Source organism: Podarcis erhardii (genome assembly GCF_964252035.2).
Source record: "Podarcis erhardii genome assembly, chromosome: 4".
Taxonomy (NCBI): domain Eukaryota; kingdom Metazoa; phylum Chordata; class Lepidosauria; order Squamata; family Lacertidae; genus Podarcis; species Podarcis erhardii.
The window spans coordinates 85639544-85657477 of record NC_138508.1 but is presented as its reverse complement, the minus strand read 5'-3'; the positions used below and the strand labels follow the sequence as shown (position 1 = coordinate 85657477).

Genomic DNA, 17934 nt, shown 5'->3' with positions numbered 1-17934 from the left:
TGTATTTTATTTATATTTCTTTTAAAGCTAGGGAGCTTTCTTCCAGGCTGTAATTGGGATGCCTTTTTGCCTTGTTACAAACTAACCTATTTACTCTGATTAATCATGTAAAAGATGTATCCTTATTTGATTTTTTTATTATGTTCTGCCCAGCTGTATGTCACATACAGAGTGGCCAAGTTTCTTAGCTGTACAGAAGCTTAAGAAGGCATATTGATGAAAACGGGGCAAACTGTATAGTGATTTATGTGAATTAATTATTGCAGTATTACAGCTTCCCTATATATAGTTAAGGGACGCGGGTGGCGCTGTGGGTTAAACCACAGAGCCTAGGACTTGCCGATCAGAAGGTCGGCGGTTCGATTCCCCGCGACGGGGTGAGTTCCCGTTGCTCGGTCCCTGCTCCTGCCCACCTAGCAGTTCGAAAGCACATCAGAGTGCAAGTAGATAAATAGGTACCACTCTGGTGGGAAGGTAAACGGTGTTTCCGTGCGTTGCTCTGGTTCGCCAGAAGCGGCTTAGTCATGCTGGCCACACGACCCGGAAGCTGTCTGTGGACAAACGCTGGCTCCCTCAGCCTATAGAGCGAGATGAGCATGCAACCCGAGAGTCGGTCATGACTGGACCTAATGGTCAGGGGACCCTTTACCTTTATATATAGTTATTCAGCAAATAGCAGTTGTGAGTTTTTTCATGATAGCTTTGTATGTTCGCTGCTGATTGCACAGTAAAACTTGATTTTCTGTGAAACAAGTGAATGTATGCAGCCTAGCTATACTATGCATGTTAAAGTCAGTCTGTGATAACTGTGGAGTTTAAGAAGGGGGTCTGAACCCAGAAACCTGGTATTGCTGATATAAGCACGTACTCTCACCTGAGTAAAAGTTTTATGTATTCACTTTTTAAGAGCAGTATATACTGTACCAAATTTGTGCTGCACCTATTGTCTTCTGCATCTTAGTCAACCTTAGTGAAAATTGCAAGTGAGCATTGCCAATCAGATCTAGCGCTCAAAGCAATTTCATCTGGCCCCAGCATATGTGGCAGAGTTTTCTTTAAGGTGTGGTCAAATAAATTGCTTTCAATGTTATTTCTCTCTGGATTTTGTATGTAAAGTCCTTAAATGTGATGGGCAACATGTCTATTACAGAGTCTAACAATCCATGAGCAATTTGGTTGTGTGGCAGAAATGTTCTTTTAGCTCTCAGACTATTGTTAGAACAATAGAATAACTTCTAGAACTACAAGAGTTGTCCGCCCTTGATGTATATTGGTCTCAAATGTCATTTGGCAATGAGAAACTTGACCAGTTCTTCGTGAGCAAAATAAATGTTTCACTTTTTTCTACAAATCACCAGCAGTTCAGTACAGTTTTCCATTTAAAAAGAAGAAATATGTAGTGAAAATAGCATACCCTTGACTTACCAGAGAGCATTACTATTACAAAGAAAATAATAATGAGTTGTCAGCAGCCAGTGTGATTGCATTTGCTGTTTTGGAGAAATATTAAATGAGAAGTATTACCTACCAAATGAGGTATTTTAAGAGAGCTTCAGCTATATCAATGTAGAAACAAAACAAAAACAGGATATAGTTTGTAGATGGTTTCACCCTGTGATATACCCTGAATATTCATCATTATCCAGAAGCAGGTAGGGAGAGAGTAGTGAGTCAATAAAATATTGCTCTGAAACATGAAATATAACATTATAGCTGGCAATTCTTTATCGGGATGAATTGATAGCAAAAAAGTAACTAATAGGCTAGATCAAAAGAAGTGTCAGGAATTAATGTAGAGAAGAAGAAAGCAAAAGAGACAAATAATAGAGTAGGTGGTAAGTGGAGGATTAGCATAAGTATAAGGAGTAATTTTTTCTGGGTCAGATGAAAAGAAATAGAGAATAAGTGTTATACGAGGTGTAGGGAGTAGCTTCAGGATTAAAATGACACCTATTTAAGGGTCATACAAAATCCAGGAGATGGGCATGATTTGTGTTATCTGTCATTATCCATAGACCTTCTTAATAGTTCTACTGAAATAGTAGCACTAAAATTTGCCTAATGGGCTCTTAAAACATATTTCAGCACTGTTTGTTAGGAATGATTCAACTTCTTTTTCTTGTGGTAACCCTGTAAAGTTTCCTGTAATTTCCATTTTACCAATGGAGGCTTAAGAATCACGTTGACCAATGTCACCAAGAGTATGGCAGACATTTGAACTGGAGTGTCCTGTGTTCGTATTCTTCATTTTGTTTGCATAATGCTTTTTGTATACTTACTGGAATTAAATGCATTGTGCCTATTGACTCTGTTTGGTTGCAGGTCTCCTTGCTGGAGGGGGGAAAATTCAGACTGAAAGTACATTAAAAGCAGAGGAACACTTCTCATTTAGTAACTAGCTACATCTGGAAACATTAATCTAAAAGCAAAAAGCAGCATTCAGTTTAGAGCTGTGACATATGGTTTAGAAAATGTAAAGTAGCAAAACCAAAGAAATGCAAGTGAGCAATTCCTGGGATCTGTTGCCAGAACAGTAGTCTTATTTTTGTGCTTCCACGTGATGCACTGAAAGGAACTGAGATTTTTGCAAAAGTGAGACGGCACCAGCCTAGAAACATGGAAATAAATCAGATGTGCTTATTTTGAAGTTCTGGAAATGGGATCCTACAAAATGATTGCTACACTTTATATCAGAGAATTGCTCTGTGATAGGGATTGTCTGGAAGTGCTACATTTGCCACCGTCAGTTACTTGGGTAAATGAGTGGTATATAAGTATGAATATGACTGAGATCCAAAGAGCTTCTCGGGATATATAAAGGCTTCTAAAATCTAGTGAAGTTTTTGACTTCTGGCAGTGAGTGTGGGAGGGAGAGTGGGTAGGTGCTGTTGTCTGAGAAAAATCAGAATAAAACCTCCTTGGACTCATGGGCTGTCCCCCTCTTCTCTTCAGCTACTCATCAACTTTAATCATTATTTAGACCTCTTAACGAGTCACTGCCAGTGCCCGTGTTGGGAGCAGAAATTACTTTTGTTACTTGTCTACTTTTCCCATTTAATTTGTAGGATTTGTAGAATTTTAAATACGTGGAACAGACTGTATCATTTCTTTCTGCACTATCCAAACAATCTTTCCTACAATTGTTTCAGGGATTATGTTCCAAAAACTCTGGGTAGAGGCATGAAAAATTGACCCATCACCTCCCTACTTCCTATATCAAAGCTTTTTGAAATGAATATGAACAAGACATGAATACAATAGTATTAACTTATTTCTTTGTCACTTAATTTTAGTAGTGTATTTTGTGAACCTTCTCATTATCACTTTTAATATTTGACCCGTATAATAGTCCCAAACCACAAGTTCCAATTTGCAATCAAGCATCTGCAATTTATTACCTGAAATTCCTAGTTGATGCCATGATGATTTTCTGAATTTCAGAGTTCTGGAGTTCTGTCAGTTCCAAGTTAAGGACTGATCTGCCAGTTGTTTCTTGCGTAAACTATATTGAGGCTATAGTCCTATGCATGCTTTTATTTTTAAGTAAAAATCTTCACCTTTGTATACGGCCATGGGCAGAAACAGGAATGACTTAGCACGGGATGATTCAGCATCTTGCCTAAACCTTCTTGCAAACACTCCAGAAACTCAGATCCTTTTTCTTTCTCTAAGAGACGGTACAGACTGTGATACCTGCTTTTGGATGCCAGAGTGGCTATCCCTTAAACATACGCCATGGGAACAAGTAGCTACTGCTGAGTTTCCAAGCTGTCAGCTGAATCCTTATTTATTCTGTCTTCTCCCTATGAAATGGTAACCAAGAATAGTTTACGGGAAGGAACAACAGGATATACAGGAAGAAAGTTCAGAAGTCACAATACAATCGACTTGTCAATCAGAACACCTACATTGCAGGAAACAGATCAAACCTGAAATTCCTCTTATATATGTCACATGACTATTTTTTAATCTATCTGTACACATGCGTGTTTTATTTATTCTAAAGGTCTGATCTGGGCTCTTTATAGCCATAGTTGGAGTGAACATTTCACAGCCAGGCACTACTACTGGGAAAGACTTGCTGTTTGCAATGGAAAATTCTAACTGAAGCAGGGAGCAAGCAGCACACTTCTCCTTAGATCTTAATGGGTGAGAGCAGGAATATGAAACCTGTTGCTCTTCAGATGTTGTTAGAATACAACTCCCACCATCCCGGCTGGGACTAATAGGAGTTGGAGTTCAGCAGCTTCTGGAAAGCCACAGGTTCCCCACCTGTGGGTTCAGTACTTTTCACAGCGCTAGACTGTGTCATCAGATCCATGACAGACTCCTGCGCATCAGGTTTGTAGCTAGCCTTGTGCCATGTTTGAAGCATTTTGCCTGAGTCTTCTTAAAAACCGTTTTGCCCTGGCATCTAGTACATACTAAAGACTGAGCCACATGAGATACCCTTGTGCCAGTTCAGCTTGATGCTTACTTTGGCAGTAAAAAGACTATTTCACAGTTCATAAAAGTAGCATTCACTTTGTTTTAGCACCTTGATGCAGAACCTTCTTTCCCTGTGTAAAGCATATCTCTTTCTCTGTCTCCCTCTCTCCCTCTTGCCTATCCTCCCCTCTTCTCTCTTTTTTTTAGTAATACATTGTGTGTGGAATGTTTTGTAATGAATAGATGACCCTTAGTCAGCTTCTTTCATGTCTTCAACAATGAAAGATTAACTAGATTTTAGTTATTTGCCATTGATGTTTTGCCCTTTCATATCAGATAAAACCAGTCAGCAATGAATAGTTTTTTATAAAATATTTTTCCCCACATTGATTCATGCTAGGTACTTTGATGTGTTTAACCTTCAATAGATTTAATTATATTAGTAGCAGATAAAGAACTAATGTGGAAATATTTTCATAAGCTCTTTGGAACATTGAGTTTTCCTACTTACGTAAATGCAGAGGAAAAGGTGTGTACACCCTGGAAGTGTTTGGCACCAGAGTAGGATTACCTACTTCCTTTCCCATTAAGCAAATACAATTTCCTAATTGGGACCACGTTGATGATATGCCTATGATGACATTGCTTACTATGAAATTGCTGTTGGCACCTGTTTAAAGACGTTAAAAAATAGTCAGCCAAAAATATTCAAAATTCTTTCACTAACAAGACAATAGTCATCATGAACTTTGACACCCTTAATAAACCCTGCAGAATAGCATGCATCAGTTTGGATCCAGACTTCCCTCGTGTTGGTGGGAGAATTGCTGGAGCAGAGTTCCATGGAGATGATGGGACACTCCTGCCAGAAGAAGGGGGAGAGGTAACATTTGCCAGTTTCCACTCCCCCCTCACCACCTCCCATAGTGTTTCAGAAGGCTCCCAAACATTCAGAAAGGAGGACATTGGGTCTGCAGGGAGAGAGGGTAATTGTCATGGCTCAGCCAGAGGATTCCTTATCAGTAGGTGGCTAAGCCCCCACTACTTAGCAGAGTCCAGGACCCAACTAGACCTGGGAATTCTTGGGACCCTCAGACAAGATGGCCAGGGGATCATCTGTGCAGCAGGAGAGCTCATCTTCAGAAGCTGAGGTGCAACAGGCCGTGGGTCCATGTGAGCAATGGTGCCTTAAATGGCAGGTAGAAACACCACCCCATAACATGAACATTTTAAACAGTCAGCAAGAAGAGCACGGGAAGAATTGTATCACTTGTCTTAAAATCAAGATGGCCAACTTAATTCTCAGACAAAGTAGTCTTGTTGGCATTGATGTGCTGTTCTAAATCTCTAATACATTTGCAGCTGATTGGAATCCAAATAACAGCTACAATTTTGATTCAGCTAAATAAGAGACTATCCAGCTGAATCCAAAAGTAACAGTAGGTATTAGCTTTATTTGGACCAACAAAACCATCACAGAGTAAGCAAGCTGACTACTTCAGGGGTCTTCTTCGAATGGATGAACAAGACCATCTACATTTTTTGACTTTGAATGTGCACTTTGAATGTTTGAAGGTGAAATATTCATGTTTTGATTTCAGTTCTGCTGAACAGACGATATTATTTCCCCTTTCTAACATTAGGAAATATTTGAGTTGTGCAGAACCACTGCAGATCTTTGCATGCATCTCTGTAACGTAAAGAAACTGCAGTGATGATAATGTGAACGTCTGCTTTATGTATACTATCATAGTTATTGGCTGCCTTTTCTGTACTTGCAAAAAGCTTTCAAAAAATTGAAAGCGATGCTGGTACGGCGTATAGTGTTATGCATATGAAAAAAGCGCATTTGAAGCAGAAGTCTAGCAATTCAAAACATCTTCTGGTTTCATTCATGGCAGGTAAAAGGCTGCCTTGATGACACTTGGAGCAAATGAGTTTCTTTCCTGCAGTCATGTACTGAATAAAGCACTTGATCTAGTTTGGTAGAAAAGGGCAAGATCTATAAATAGGTAACCGAGCTTACCTCAGGATATGTAATTCATGGACTGGGTCTCACTCTTGGAGTCTTTTTTTAGAAGTAAGTGCAAATATGAACAAAAGGAAAGTTTTCAAAAAAAAGAGAGAAAAAGAATGATCTTTTAATGAGACTGAAACCCCAGGTACTTGAACTTCCTTTTGAGGTTGTACCAATAATCGCTTTCAAGCTATTTAAAACTGACCTTACATTTATCTGCAAGAGAGAAATGCGTGACCTTTTTTCGTGAAAGTGGTACCATTTTTCTGTCAACAAATGAAAGCAAATAATGCATTTTGCCATTGTAGCTAGGTTTGATATCAATATTCCCTTCATATAAACTTTTATCATTTCCAGCTTGGCAGGCTCAACTTGCAGTCCTTTCTTCCTTTTTATTGCCTTTGCCATTCTATTCTAGTGTAACCCAGCATGCTACTGCTTCAGACTTTTTCTCTTTCCCAACCTCTAATGCACCATTTATACTTCTCCAGTAATGCAAATTGATGTCAGGCATACTGTAGTCAGCGTTACATTGAGAAGGGCACACCAAATGCATGCATGCATGCATACATACGTACATACATACATACATACATAGAACTGGAACTGGATTGGGTCACCTGGCTGGACCGTGGGCCATTTTAGAATCATAGAATTGTAGAGTTGGAAGAGACCTTGAGGGTCATCTAGTCCAATCCCCTGCAATGAAGGAATCTTAGCTAAAGCATGTATGACAGATAGCCATACAACCTCTGCTTAGAAACCTCCAAGGAAGGAGAGTCCACTACTTCCTGAGGGAGTCTGTTCCACTGTCGAACAGCTGTCAGAAAGTTTTCCTGATGTTTAGTCGGAACCTTCTTTCTTGTTACTTGAAGTCATTGGTTTGTGTCCTACCCTCCAGAGCAGGAGAAAACAGGCTGGTCCCGTCTTCCAAGCGACAGCCCTTGAGATATTTGAAGATGGCTATCATATCTCCTCTTTTCCAGCCTAAACATACCCAGCTCCTTCAACTGTTCCTCATAAGGCTTGGTTTCCAGACTCTTTTTCTTAAAAGGAAGATTTTGGTTTTATGAATTAGGCTGGAATGCCTAATTCAATTACTGCATCAAACAAATTTCATAAGAAGAGCCTGCAGAAGCAGGTCAGTGGCTTAGTAGTCCAGCATCCTATGGCCAGCCAGATGTCTGTGGGAAGGCAGGACATGAGGACAACCACATACAACTGGTATTCAGAGGCATGATGCCTCTGACCGTGGAGGTAGAACATAGCCATTGTGGCTAGTGGCCATTGATAGCCTATTCCTCCAAGAATTTCTCTGATACTCTTTTAAAGCCACCCAGGTGTCTTCGTATTTATATTTAGTATTTAAGATCACATTCTCAAGTAGCAAACTCAGTGCATCTATGCCAACAGAATCAGGAACACTGAGAAAGAAGCTGGCCCATGCAGATCTTGTATGAGGCCCAGGGTGGGAGTCTTGTTAGAATAAAGTTATAAACTGAAAAATAAAATTAAAAAATCAGTCTGTCGCTGGTGGGGCCGCCTCACCAACTTAGCCCTCCGGGACCTAGGGCAAGTGTACCTGGATGCCCCTTTGTCCCGCATAGGCCTGCAAGGAAGGAAGAGGTATTGGCGTATTCAGGTGAGCTCTTAAGTTTTATGAATCATATCTGTCTATCTGATTATGATGCAGTCTATACAGAAAACAACCACCATTGTTCGTTGGATGAATAAAAAAAAAAGAGAGGAAACACTGTGGATGAGCAGGTTACATTCTAGTAGGCCATTGACGGTCCACTAATAAGTATCTGATAAGATCTAAAGCTTTGGACCCAGTTATTGAGGCTTCATTGGTAACATTAAGTAAATGGTCCAAAGTGCTTAATCCGGGTTTATCATTGTTGAACACCCCCCCCCAATTTTTAATGATTATTTCACATTTGGAGGAGATTGTAGAAAGCGGATCAGGCCTAGCATAGCATTTTTCAAGTATGTGATAAGAGATGGGAGGTGCTTAACTTTTAGGGAGGATCCCCCCTATCATTAGGAGGAGATGAACTTCACTGATTTCATTTTTATCATTCTGAATTTAAGGATAGGTGCTATGCCTACTAAATTTCCATAGTTGGAAAAGTTGGTATACAAGGGGAAAGTATTGAAAGTATTTCTGCCTTAAGTAATACCCCATACTATATCTTACAATGTATTTAATGATAAATTGAGATGCTGTCTTTCTTCATGAATGATAGTTCCCAGTTGGCACCCATGTTCCTGCCGTGAACTGCTTATGGAGCTGCAGCATTGAAGTTGGCAAATTTTTATTTCGTTAGTTATGTCCAGTATGTGCTTTTCTTAATCTGAATTTTTTAAAATAAGTATTTCCAGATCATACAGGCTGGGGGATGAAGTGGATGGATCCTGGTAAAAAAAGAAGAAAAAGAGTCTTTTTGAGTTTTTGAGTTGAATCTTAGAAAGCTAAATGGATTTTCCATTTTCTTTGAATTTATAGTGAAAGGAAATATTGCTGAAGTTTAACACTTGTACCCCGTGCTGTATAAAATAACAGCTTGTTCAAACACAAATCATAATTTCAATTGCTGTGATATTTTAATTCTGTGATCCTATATTTTTTGTATTTCCAGTAGTTAAAAATATGAGTTTCTTGGGTGGGTGAGGGGAGAATGGGGCACTGACAGTCTTCCAGTTTTTTTGCAGGGAGTTTGCTTTATGTATAAAAGTTATTTCTTTACATGTTATTAAAGAAATAGCTTTGTGAGTCTTTTCATAGGAACGTATATGATTCTGCAGGTAAGTAGTTACTAAAGGAGGAACACAACAGAAATATAAAAGTTTGAATGGATGCTGAGATAAGTACTGGCTTATTTTAAGAAAACCATGTGAAAGGCCTTCATTAAAATGTAGAAAAAAAGTTCTTGTTTGGTCCTTGGAGAGCATATTATATGCAAGGCCTCTCATGTGGGTTGCCAAGTGTCAGTAGAATTCATACGCGTTGCTTGTCTAATTACTGTAAATGTAGCATGTCCAGATACGGTTTAAAAGTTGGATGGGCGTTTGCTACTTCGTGAAAATTACTTACAGCCCTCCACAGGCAGCTGTTCACAGGTCCTTCACCTCTTCCCCAGAGATGCCAAGAAGACTCTGTTGTTAGACCTTGTCTTTTGTGGCAGGAGCAGTAAACATGACAGGTTGCTTGGGAGCCATCTGTTTTAATATGGTTGCTCCTTTGTATGCAGTAATGAACTTGAGATCTGTTTCTTGTCTGGCTTTATCGTAACAGTTTTCTTTGGTGTCACAACAGGTGGACGTCGACGGGATAAAACTTAGTGTGACTGGGGAGTGGAACTTGGCTTCGGCCCTGCTGTCTGTCAATGTAAATGGTGTTCAGAGGACTATACAGGTAAACATTCTTCTGCTACTGCTTTTAAAATACCTTTTATAAATCTGGAAATTTGGCTGCATTCCAGAATATATTTGCACATTCTTAACTTGCATTGAAGGCAGTGTGGGGAATCTTGCACTGTTGCTATTTAGTTTGTATTTGCTGAGATCCATATGCACGTAGGAGGAGTATTTCCATGCACCATGTCACATTTTGTCTGATGGTTAAATCTTTTTGGATAATTTTTGAAGTTCTGGTAATTTATAAATTGAAATCCTGAGATTCTTATGATGGTAGACTTATGATTCACCTTTTAGGAAGCAGCTATATTTCCCCAGAGGACTGACTCACACCCACGCTCTCTTCAGACTCAGTACATGTTCTGCCCACCTAATTAATGCTTCATTAAGCAATAATTAAGAAAGATGGATTGTTATTGTTAGGCCTTTGCTACCCACCATAGTGATGGGTGAGATCTCCTCAGCTTGTTTTCAGATAGGGTCTACAATTACTGGTGTCATCGGAGAATCCTTGTCCTGGAGGAGGGAGGACTTCTTTGGGAATAAAATGTTAAACTGACTCACTGTTATATCCTAATGTTAAATAGTGGCAGTTGGGGTAATCCAAGTTACAGGGCACAAGTTTACACTATTAGCAGCAGTATGGCTTAAGATCGTCCATATTTATATGAATTCATGTAATTGATATGTATGTCTGTCATCACTAAATATGCAAAGGAGCGTTATTGCCATAAGAAGCAATCTACCACATTCACTTTATTAAAATAACTTGGTCTAATAGGTAAAGTGTGTAAGCAGCTTAAGATGCCTCTCATTGCCCTGTCGGCCTGAAGATGCTTCCCTGTTAGTGAATATTCTGGTTCTAATAGTGGGAGAGCAAGGACTGATTTATATGTTGGAAATAACCAATAGTCTGATGAGAACAAATGCTATGGAACCCTGCTAAAGCACCTCTTAAAGGTAAAGGTAAAGGGACCCCTGACCATTAGGTTCAGTCGTGGCCGGCTCTGGGGTTGCGGCGCTCATCTCGCTTTATTGGCCAAGGGAGCAGGCATACAGCTTCCGGGTCATGTAGCCAGCATGACTAAGCCGCTTCTGGCGAACCAGAGCATCACACGGAAACGCCGTTTACCTTCCCGCCAGAGTGGTACCTATTTATCTACTTGCACTTTGACGTGCTTTTGAACTGCTAGGTTGGCAGGAGCTGGGACCGAGCAACGGGAGCTCACCCCGTCGCGGGGATTTGAACCGCCGACCTTCTGATCGGCAAGCTCTAGGCTCTGTGGTTTAACCCACAGCACCACCCGCGTCCAAAGCACCTCTTAGCTGTCCCTTATTTTTATTTTATTGTGTTAGTTATGGCATATTATTATGATCTTTCCTGCTCATGGAGATATCCCTATAGAACTTGACAAAACTGTGCTCCCCTCTTCAGTGTGGTGGTGTGTGCACCCAGCAGTACAGCTGGATGCGAGAGAATGAGAGGACTGTGTGCATATCTCCATATTCCCCATCCGTCGCTTCTACTCTACCCAGGCAAGCTATATGAGCTCCACGGTTTGCCTGATTTGCCTAAGTAGAGAGGAAGAGCTGTCAGAGAATATAGGAGGAGTGCCAGGGTGGGCATCTTTCGTGCCCACCGGGGAATATGACAGAGCTCTCTTCAAGCTTAAGGGACGTTCTTGCACGTGGGCACTGTGCCTGCTTGGGGAAGGGCCAGGCTAAAGTTTGAGAGAGTCCTGGACAAAGTGATCTCTGGTGAGACTCCTCTTCTGTTTTTGGACTCTCTCCTTGTTTGTAACCACCAAGTAAGCCAAACACTCTAAGCTCCATGTATAAGAACCAGCAAGTGACTGAGACTAGCTGCAATTTAATTTCCCATAATATTGTGGAGTGATGTTGCATCAAGGGCATTGTGGGAATATGGTAGCTAGACCCAGCTGTCCAATTCTGCTCAGGCTTTTTTAATGGGGGCCCAGGGCAGACCTCAGCTGTGGGCCCTGCTGGGACACGTGGTCCCTGACAGCTGCCCAAGGATGCCAGGTGCTGGTTCTTGCCCTGTCGGGCCTAATCAGTTTTAGTAATATACATTTTTTTTTAGGCACTGGAAAAAATGTTGGGCATAACCTTGCCAAAGTTAATCACTTCTGCAAAGTTAATACTTAAAAAATCCTTGGCTGAATTGTGCTCATTGTTTGAAGCAAAAACATTTGCAACATTGTTAGTCACTGTCACTCTCATCTGACTGCCCCGAAATAATGTTTTCATTGTTCTCTTCAGCTGTAAAAATATGATCATATCGTTGTCATCTGGGTATTCCCATTCCTCATTCTAGGTAATTACCCGGCTGATTATTACTGCCTACTTTCCAGCTCCGATGATATGTAGAAAAGCCCATTGACTGAGTCTTTGGGTCATTTCCCCACATCACTGTAATGTAGTTATTCCTCTTTTAAATGACGCTTCTGTAATTTGCTGCTGCACTCTTCAGAGGAGTGGGATTTGAAAATAGTTTTTTCCAGAAGTTTTTCCCAGGGTGCGTATGTTGTGTACACAATTAATTAACATTCTTCTCCTTGTCCTCCCCATACATTGGACAGACATTTCATTTATTATTTATTACAGTTTTTTCTCGCCCTTTTCCCAGGGAGCTCAGGGGGGCACACATGCCTCCGGTCCCAATTTTAGCCTTACAAAAACCTTGTGAAATAGGTTGGGTTGAAAGGCAGTGACTGGCTGAAGGTCTGCTACTAAGCTTTCATAACTGAGGTGAGATTTGTACCTGGGTCTGATCAGTCCCCGTTCAGCACTCTAACCATGATGTAGCGTAAAGGTAAAGGGACCCCTGACCATTAGGTCCAGTTGTGGCCAACTCTGGGGTTGCGGCGCTCATCTCGCTTTATTGGCCGAGGGAAGCGGTGTACAGCTTCCGGGTCATGTGGCCAGCAGGACTAAGCCACTTCTGGAGAACCAGAGCAGCACACGGAAATGCCGTTTACCTTCCCGCTGGAGCGGTACCTATTTATCTACTTGCACTTTGACGTGCTTTCGAACTGCTAGGTTGGCAGGAGCAGGGACCGAGCAACAGGAGCTCACCCCGTCGCGGGGATTCGAACCGCCGGCCTTCTGATTGGCAAGTCCTAGGCTCTGTGGTTTAACCTACAGTGCCACCTGCATTCCATAATGTAGCCTACTGACTCCCAAATGCATGAATGTTGTATAGAAAATAGTATTGGTGTCTCATAAGTTTAGAAATGCCAAAAGAAAATTTTCTTCCCATGGTATTATCATATAGGATTTAATCTTCCCCTTTCTGGTGAATGCAGATACAGAATCACATACAGTGAAAGAATAGAAAGCAGGGGTATGAACGTTATCATCAGTATGTATGGTGAATAATAATTCCAGTTGCCAGATAAGTTTCAGTCCTGTTGTCTTCTTCATTGACATCAGTGCTCCCTCCCAAGGGGGTACTCAACGGCATACAGTACTGGCACCTCTTTTTTGTTGTAAAAACGTGTGACACTGTAACAACTTCATGGTGTGTCCCAGCACCTATTTTCTAGGGGGAAAGCTATTTAGTGAAATAGCTGCTCCAGAGAATGCTAGGACAATTCATTCTTGCATAGGTCAAGAATCATGTTCAAGTGTTTCTTGTTGAGGCTCTCTAAATCTAGAAGAAATTGGTTCGAATTTCAGATGAAAACCTATGAGAATAAGCACTGCAACTAGGGTTTGTATCTAACCATTTAACCTCACTTGTATATCAATTAAAGAAAAACCTGCATTGGGGTATAGGTTTACTAAATCAGATTTTATGTTCATTGTGTTCTTTAGCATAATTGTTGCATGGTTTCATGCCTGTCTCCATAAAGGTCAATCATTCATCTATAACAGTTGTGCCAGCAGCTCTTCTGGTTGTGAAACAACATAAATTTCCAATATAATTACGAATGAACATATTTCTGCTTTCAGTTTCCTTAGGCTGTCAGTGTCAGTTCTGTGCCTTTTGAAATTGGGGCAGCATCTTCGTATCTACTTGCCCATCCAGACATATCCTAGCAGAATCATCTGAAATCACTGTGTGCAGCTGGGCCACAAGATAATAAATTAAGGCCCAGTAGAAGAGGTGCAGGCATGCGGGTGGCGCTGTGGGTTAAACCACAGAGCCTAGGGCTTGCCAATCAGAAGGTCGGCGGTTTGAATCCCTGCGACGGGCTGAGCTCCCGTTGCTCGGTCCCTGCTCCTGCCAACCTAGCAGTTTGAAAGCACGTCAAAGTGCAAGTAGATAAATAGGTACCGCTCCGGCGGGAAGGTAAACGGCATTTCCGTGCGCTGCTCTGGTTTGCCAGAAGCGGCTTAGTCAGGCTGGCCACATGATCCGGAAGTTGTACGCCGGCTCCCTCGACCAATAAAGCGAGATGAGTGCTGCAACCCCAGAGTTGGCTACGACTGGACCTAATGGTCATGGGTCCCTTTACCTTTACCTAGAAGAGGTGCATCCCATGCTGTCCTGTGGAAGACAGTAATACTGCTACAACACTCCTCCTCCTGTTACCACCAAAGCAAACTTGCCCTCTCTCAGGTTCTCACCCTGAGTGTCATAGGTCTTCCTTCCTTCCTTCCTTCCTTCCTTCCTTCCTTCCTTCCTTCCTTCCTTCCTTCCTGTCCTACTGTACAAATTCGGATGCTGTGTTGCAAATTATACTAAACAAAATTTACCAAGAGCAAAGATGGAAAGGTCAACACTGCTTGTATAGCAAGAGCTGCCAAATAATTGGCACTTTGCAGCTGCTCCATAATCAGCATTTCTTGTATGCTCATTAAGTACATCATACTTTTCCATTCACACCTTGAAGTGTTCTGATTTTTGTATTTCAGATAATGTGTGTTGATTAGGGCACTCAACAAGTTTAGAGGAGTCATAAATCCCGTTGAAATAGGCCTGTGCTAGCTGTTACAAATATCTGGATTCTTTTCAACAACTGCAGTGTTTTCCAGACAAGAATCTATTAGCGGAATCTGATGCCAAGGTTTCTAAGCCACACAATGTGGCCTCAGCTCCAGAAGAGCCTTAAAAACATTTGAATGAATTAAAGTATGCAATCTGAATGTGAAACTGCCCCTGAAATCAAAAGCATTGTTCCTGGGTAGGCTTCTTTGGGCGCTTGCCAAAGGCCACAACCTGCAGGGGCCCTGCTGTCAATCTCCAGAGCATTCTGGTCCTGCTGCAACACCTCCTTATTGTCCCTGCCTATTCATAGAATCATAGAGTTGGAAGGGATCTTGGAAGGGAATTCATAGAGTTGGAAGGGATCTTGAGGAACTTCTGATTCAGCCCCCTGCAATGCAGGAATATGCAGGTGGCCCATATGCAAATATGCAACCTTGGCGTTATTAGCACCATGCTCTAACCAACTGAACTAACCAGTAGTGCACTTTCTCTCTCGCTCTATTTTTAATAATAATATTTTTAATTGTCCAAACAACACTAACAGCAGCAGCAACAAAATAACATCTAATAAAAGCAGGGGGTGGGTTGGTGGTAGGTAGTTTAAAAAAACAAACAAACAAAAAAACAAAAAAACACAAAACACTGTTTACCACAATACATTGAAATTTATCTTCAGTTACAGGTAGTAAGCGCTAAAGTCCTGACATGGTCTTCCAGGTGATTTGGAGGATGTTTCTGCCTCCTGTTCAGTGTTCGAAACTCCCATTGTTCTAGGCGCATTTTGCAAAAGGGAATCGCATTAGTGCGAGCTCTGGGCGCAGTACTCTGCCTAAGATTTCAGATTAAAACAGCAGAGTGGAAGGAAAGGAGGATCTTTTTCTGCTTCCCCCACTTCCAGCCACTCTTGGAAGACTGGTGAAGAGACCCTCTTAAGAATATTAGGGGTGGGGGGTGGGGGAAGGACTAGACCATGTGAAAAATGAACATAATAATTTAGCTGCAGTCCATCCCTTTTCAGCTTTGTATTCTTGTTATTAAAAAAAGTGCGCCTAGACATTCTGCTGTTGCGCCCATAACCTAAGGTTTAAGGTGCCATGTAGCTCCTAGATTTCATATCTCAGTTTCTAACACTGTTCTTGTTCACTCACCCTCTCTGAGTATGCAAGCAGTAAAAAGTGCAAGGAGATGGAGCCAGCATTGTATGAACTGGTGCATCAGGGGACCATATTTGCAATGCAGGGTCTCAGGTTTGCATGGGCGACATCTGCTTATTGGGTTCTACCCCTTTCGAGCACCCAGGGCAGGGATATGTGGCTGGTTGACTTGCATGTCTCTTCTCTCTCCTTCATCCTTCAGTTTAGTCCCTGCCTCCACTAAAGCACATAGCGTTTTCCTCTTTGTTTTTCTTTCTCTCCTTCCTTAGCTTCTTATATTTCTCTTTTCCCCACCTCTCATTTATTCATTTTTTAAATAACAAGGACCTGTTGCCTTATCTTCTTCCTTTCCCCCCTCTTCTTTCTCCTATTCCCAACCAACCCTGACTGGAAATTGCCTCCTACTAGTAAGTAGCTCGCAAAACCAGGAAAAAAAACCCCAGTCAGTCTAGTTTGCAAAACCTGGGGTGGTGGTGGTGAAATCAATGACAAGATGTTTAATGTGGGAGAAGGTTATTCCATTAAAAAAAATAGATTCAATTTTGACAGCTTATCAAGTATTCTGTACCTGTTTGTTTTGGCATACGGTTGCTTCATTGTAAGCAGCTGGTACTTTGTTCTCCTTTGTTGTTTCCAAAACTTGATTGTGTTTCTCCCAGTCTGTGGGGAAAAGTGTATATTCCTGTTTCCCTTATAAACACAAATGTCAGGATTTTTGTATGAAATTTTGTTTCCCATATTTTCCACTCCATTAATCATTTTAGTTGAAATATGTCAAGACTTGGCACATTCTCCAATGTTTCCTGTGGCTGTAAAGATTGGAGTGCCACTAAATGACCCATCAGCTGAGAAAAAGAGATTTCGAAGAAGGTGTTGCTTCATAAAGTGTTGCTATAGATCATGGATAGGCAAACTAAGGCCCAGGGGCCAGATCTGGCCCAATCACCTTCTAAATCCGGCCCGCAGACTGTCCAGGAATCAGCATGTTTTTACAGAATGTGCCCTTTTATTTAAAATACATCTCTGGGTTATTTGTGGGGCCTGCCTGGTGTTTTTACATGAGTAGAATGTGTGTTTTTATTTAAAATGCATCTCTGGGTTATTTGTGGGGCATAGGAATTCGTTCTTTTTTCAAAATATAGTCGGGCCCCACACAAGGTTTGAGGGACAGTGGACTGGCCCCCTGCTGAAAAAGTTTGCTGACCCCTGCTATAGAGGATGTCTAGAAGGAAGACCTGCTGCCAGTAAACATTGCTTTGTACAGAGCAGATTGTCTGTGCTGCAGATCTTTAAAATATTTTAGATAACATACATAGCTTTGCAATTATTCTATTTGCCTGTGTGTTTAGAACTTCACAGATGTAACGGATACCTGTTCCTCCACCTTACTTTGTCTAAATAGCTTTAAGCACCTGTGCTTTTCAAATTTTTCACTGCTATCAATTCACAGATTGTTTTTGGGACCTCCTAGTAGCTCGTGATGTAGGCTTAGGCATGAGATGGACACCGAGTGGAGTCAGGATTCGCTATTATGTCTATAAGGGAATACTGATATTTACACTGGGATCTTGAAGGTGCTCGTTGACAGTTTGTGGAGACTCAAGAGACACTGGCACTGACAGCAGCTTCTAAGTGGCTTTTATTTACCTGAGGCCAAATTCCTTAAATCTCCACCCCAGCCAAATTCTCCCACATCCCAGTCCAGCGGCTAGGGACAAACTGCCTCCGGATTGTACTTCTGGCTGCTTGATTTGGCTAACTTAAAAACCCTACTTGTCTAACCTTCCTCTGCTAAGACTTTTCAGAGGCAGCCTCTCAGACTAACACCAGCTTCCATCTTACGATCTTCACCAGACAAGTATTAATATGACACTGAGTATTAATATTCTCTGGGGAGTTGTCTACACACCTTTCATCAACTGCTCAGCTGACCAATGTCAACTGTGTTCCTCACCGTCAAT

General features: G+C 41.4%; 1 protein-coding gene across 2 annotated transcripts in view; it reads left to right on the top strand.

Annotated features, from left to right (window-relative positions):
- The window catches only part of PCCA (propionyl-CoA carboxylase subunit alpha), a 240178-nt gene that overhangs the window by 163119 nt on the left and 59125 nt on the right, over nucleotides 1-17934 (top strand). For both annotated transcript variants that reach the window (XM_081858120.1, XM_081858119.1), the window contains exon 20: nucleotides 9765-9863. In XM_081858120.1, coding sequence (XP_081714246.1) covers nucleotides 9765-9863 — 99 coding nt within the window. The remainder of the gene's footprint in view (nucleotides 1-9764; nucleotides 9864-17934) is intronic.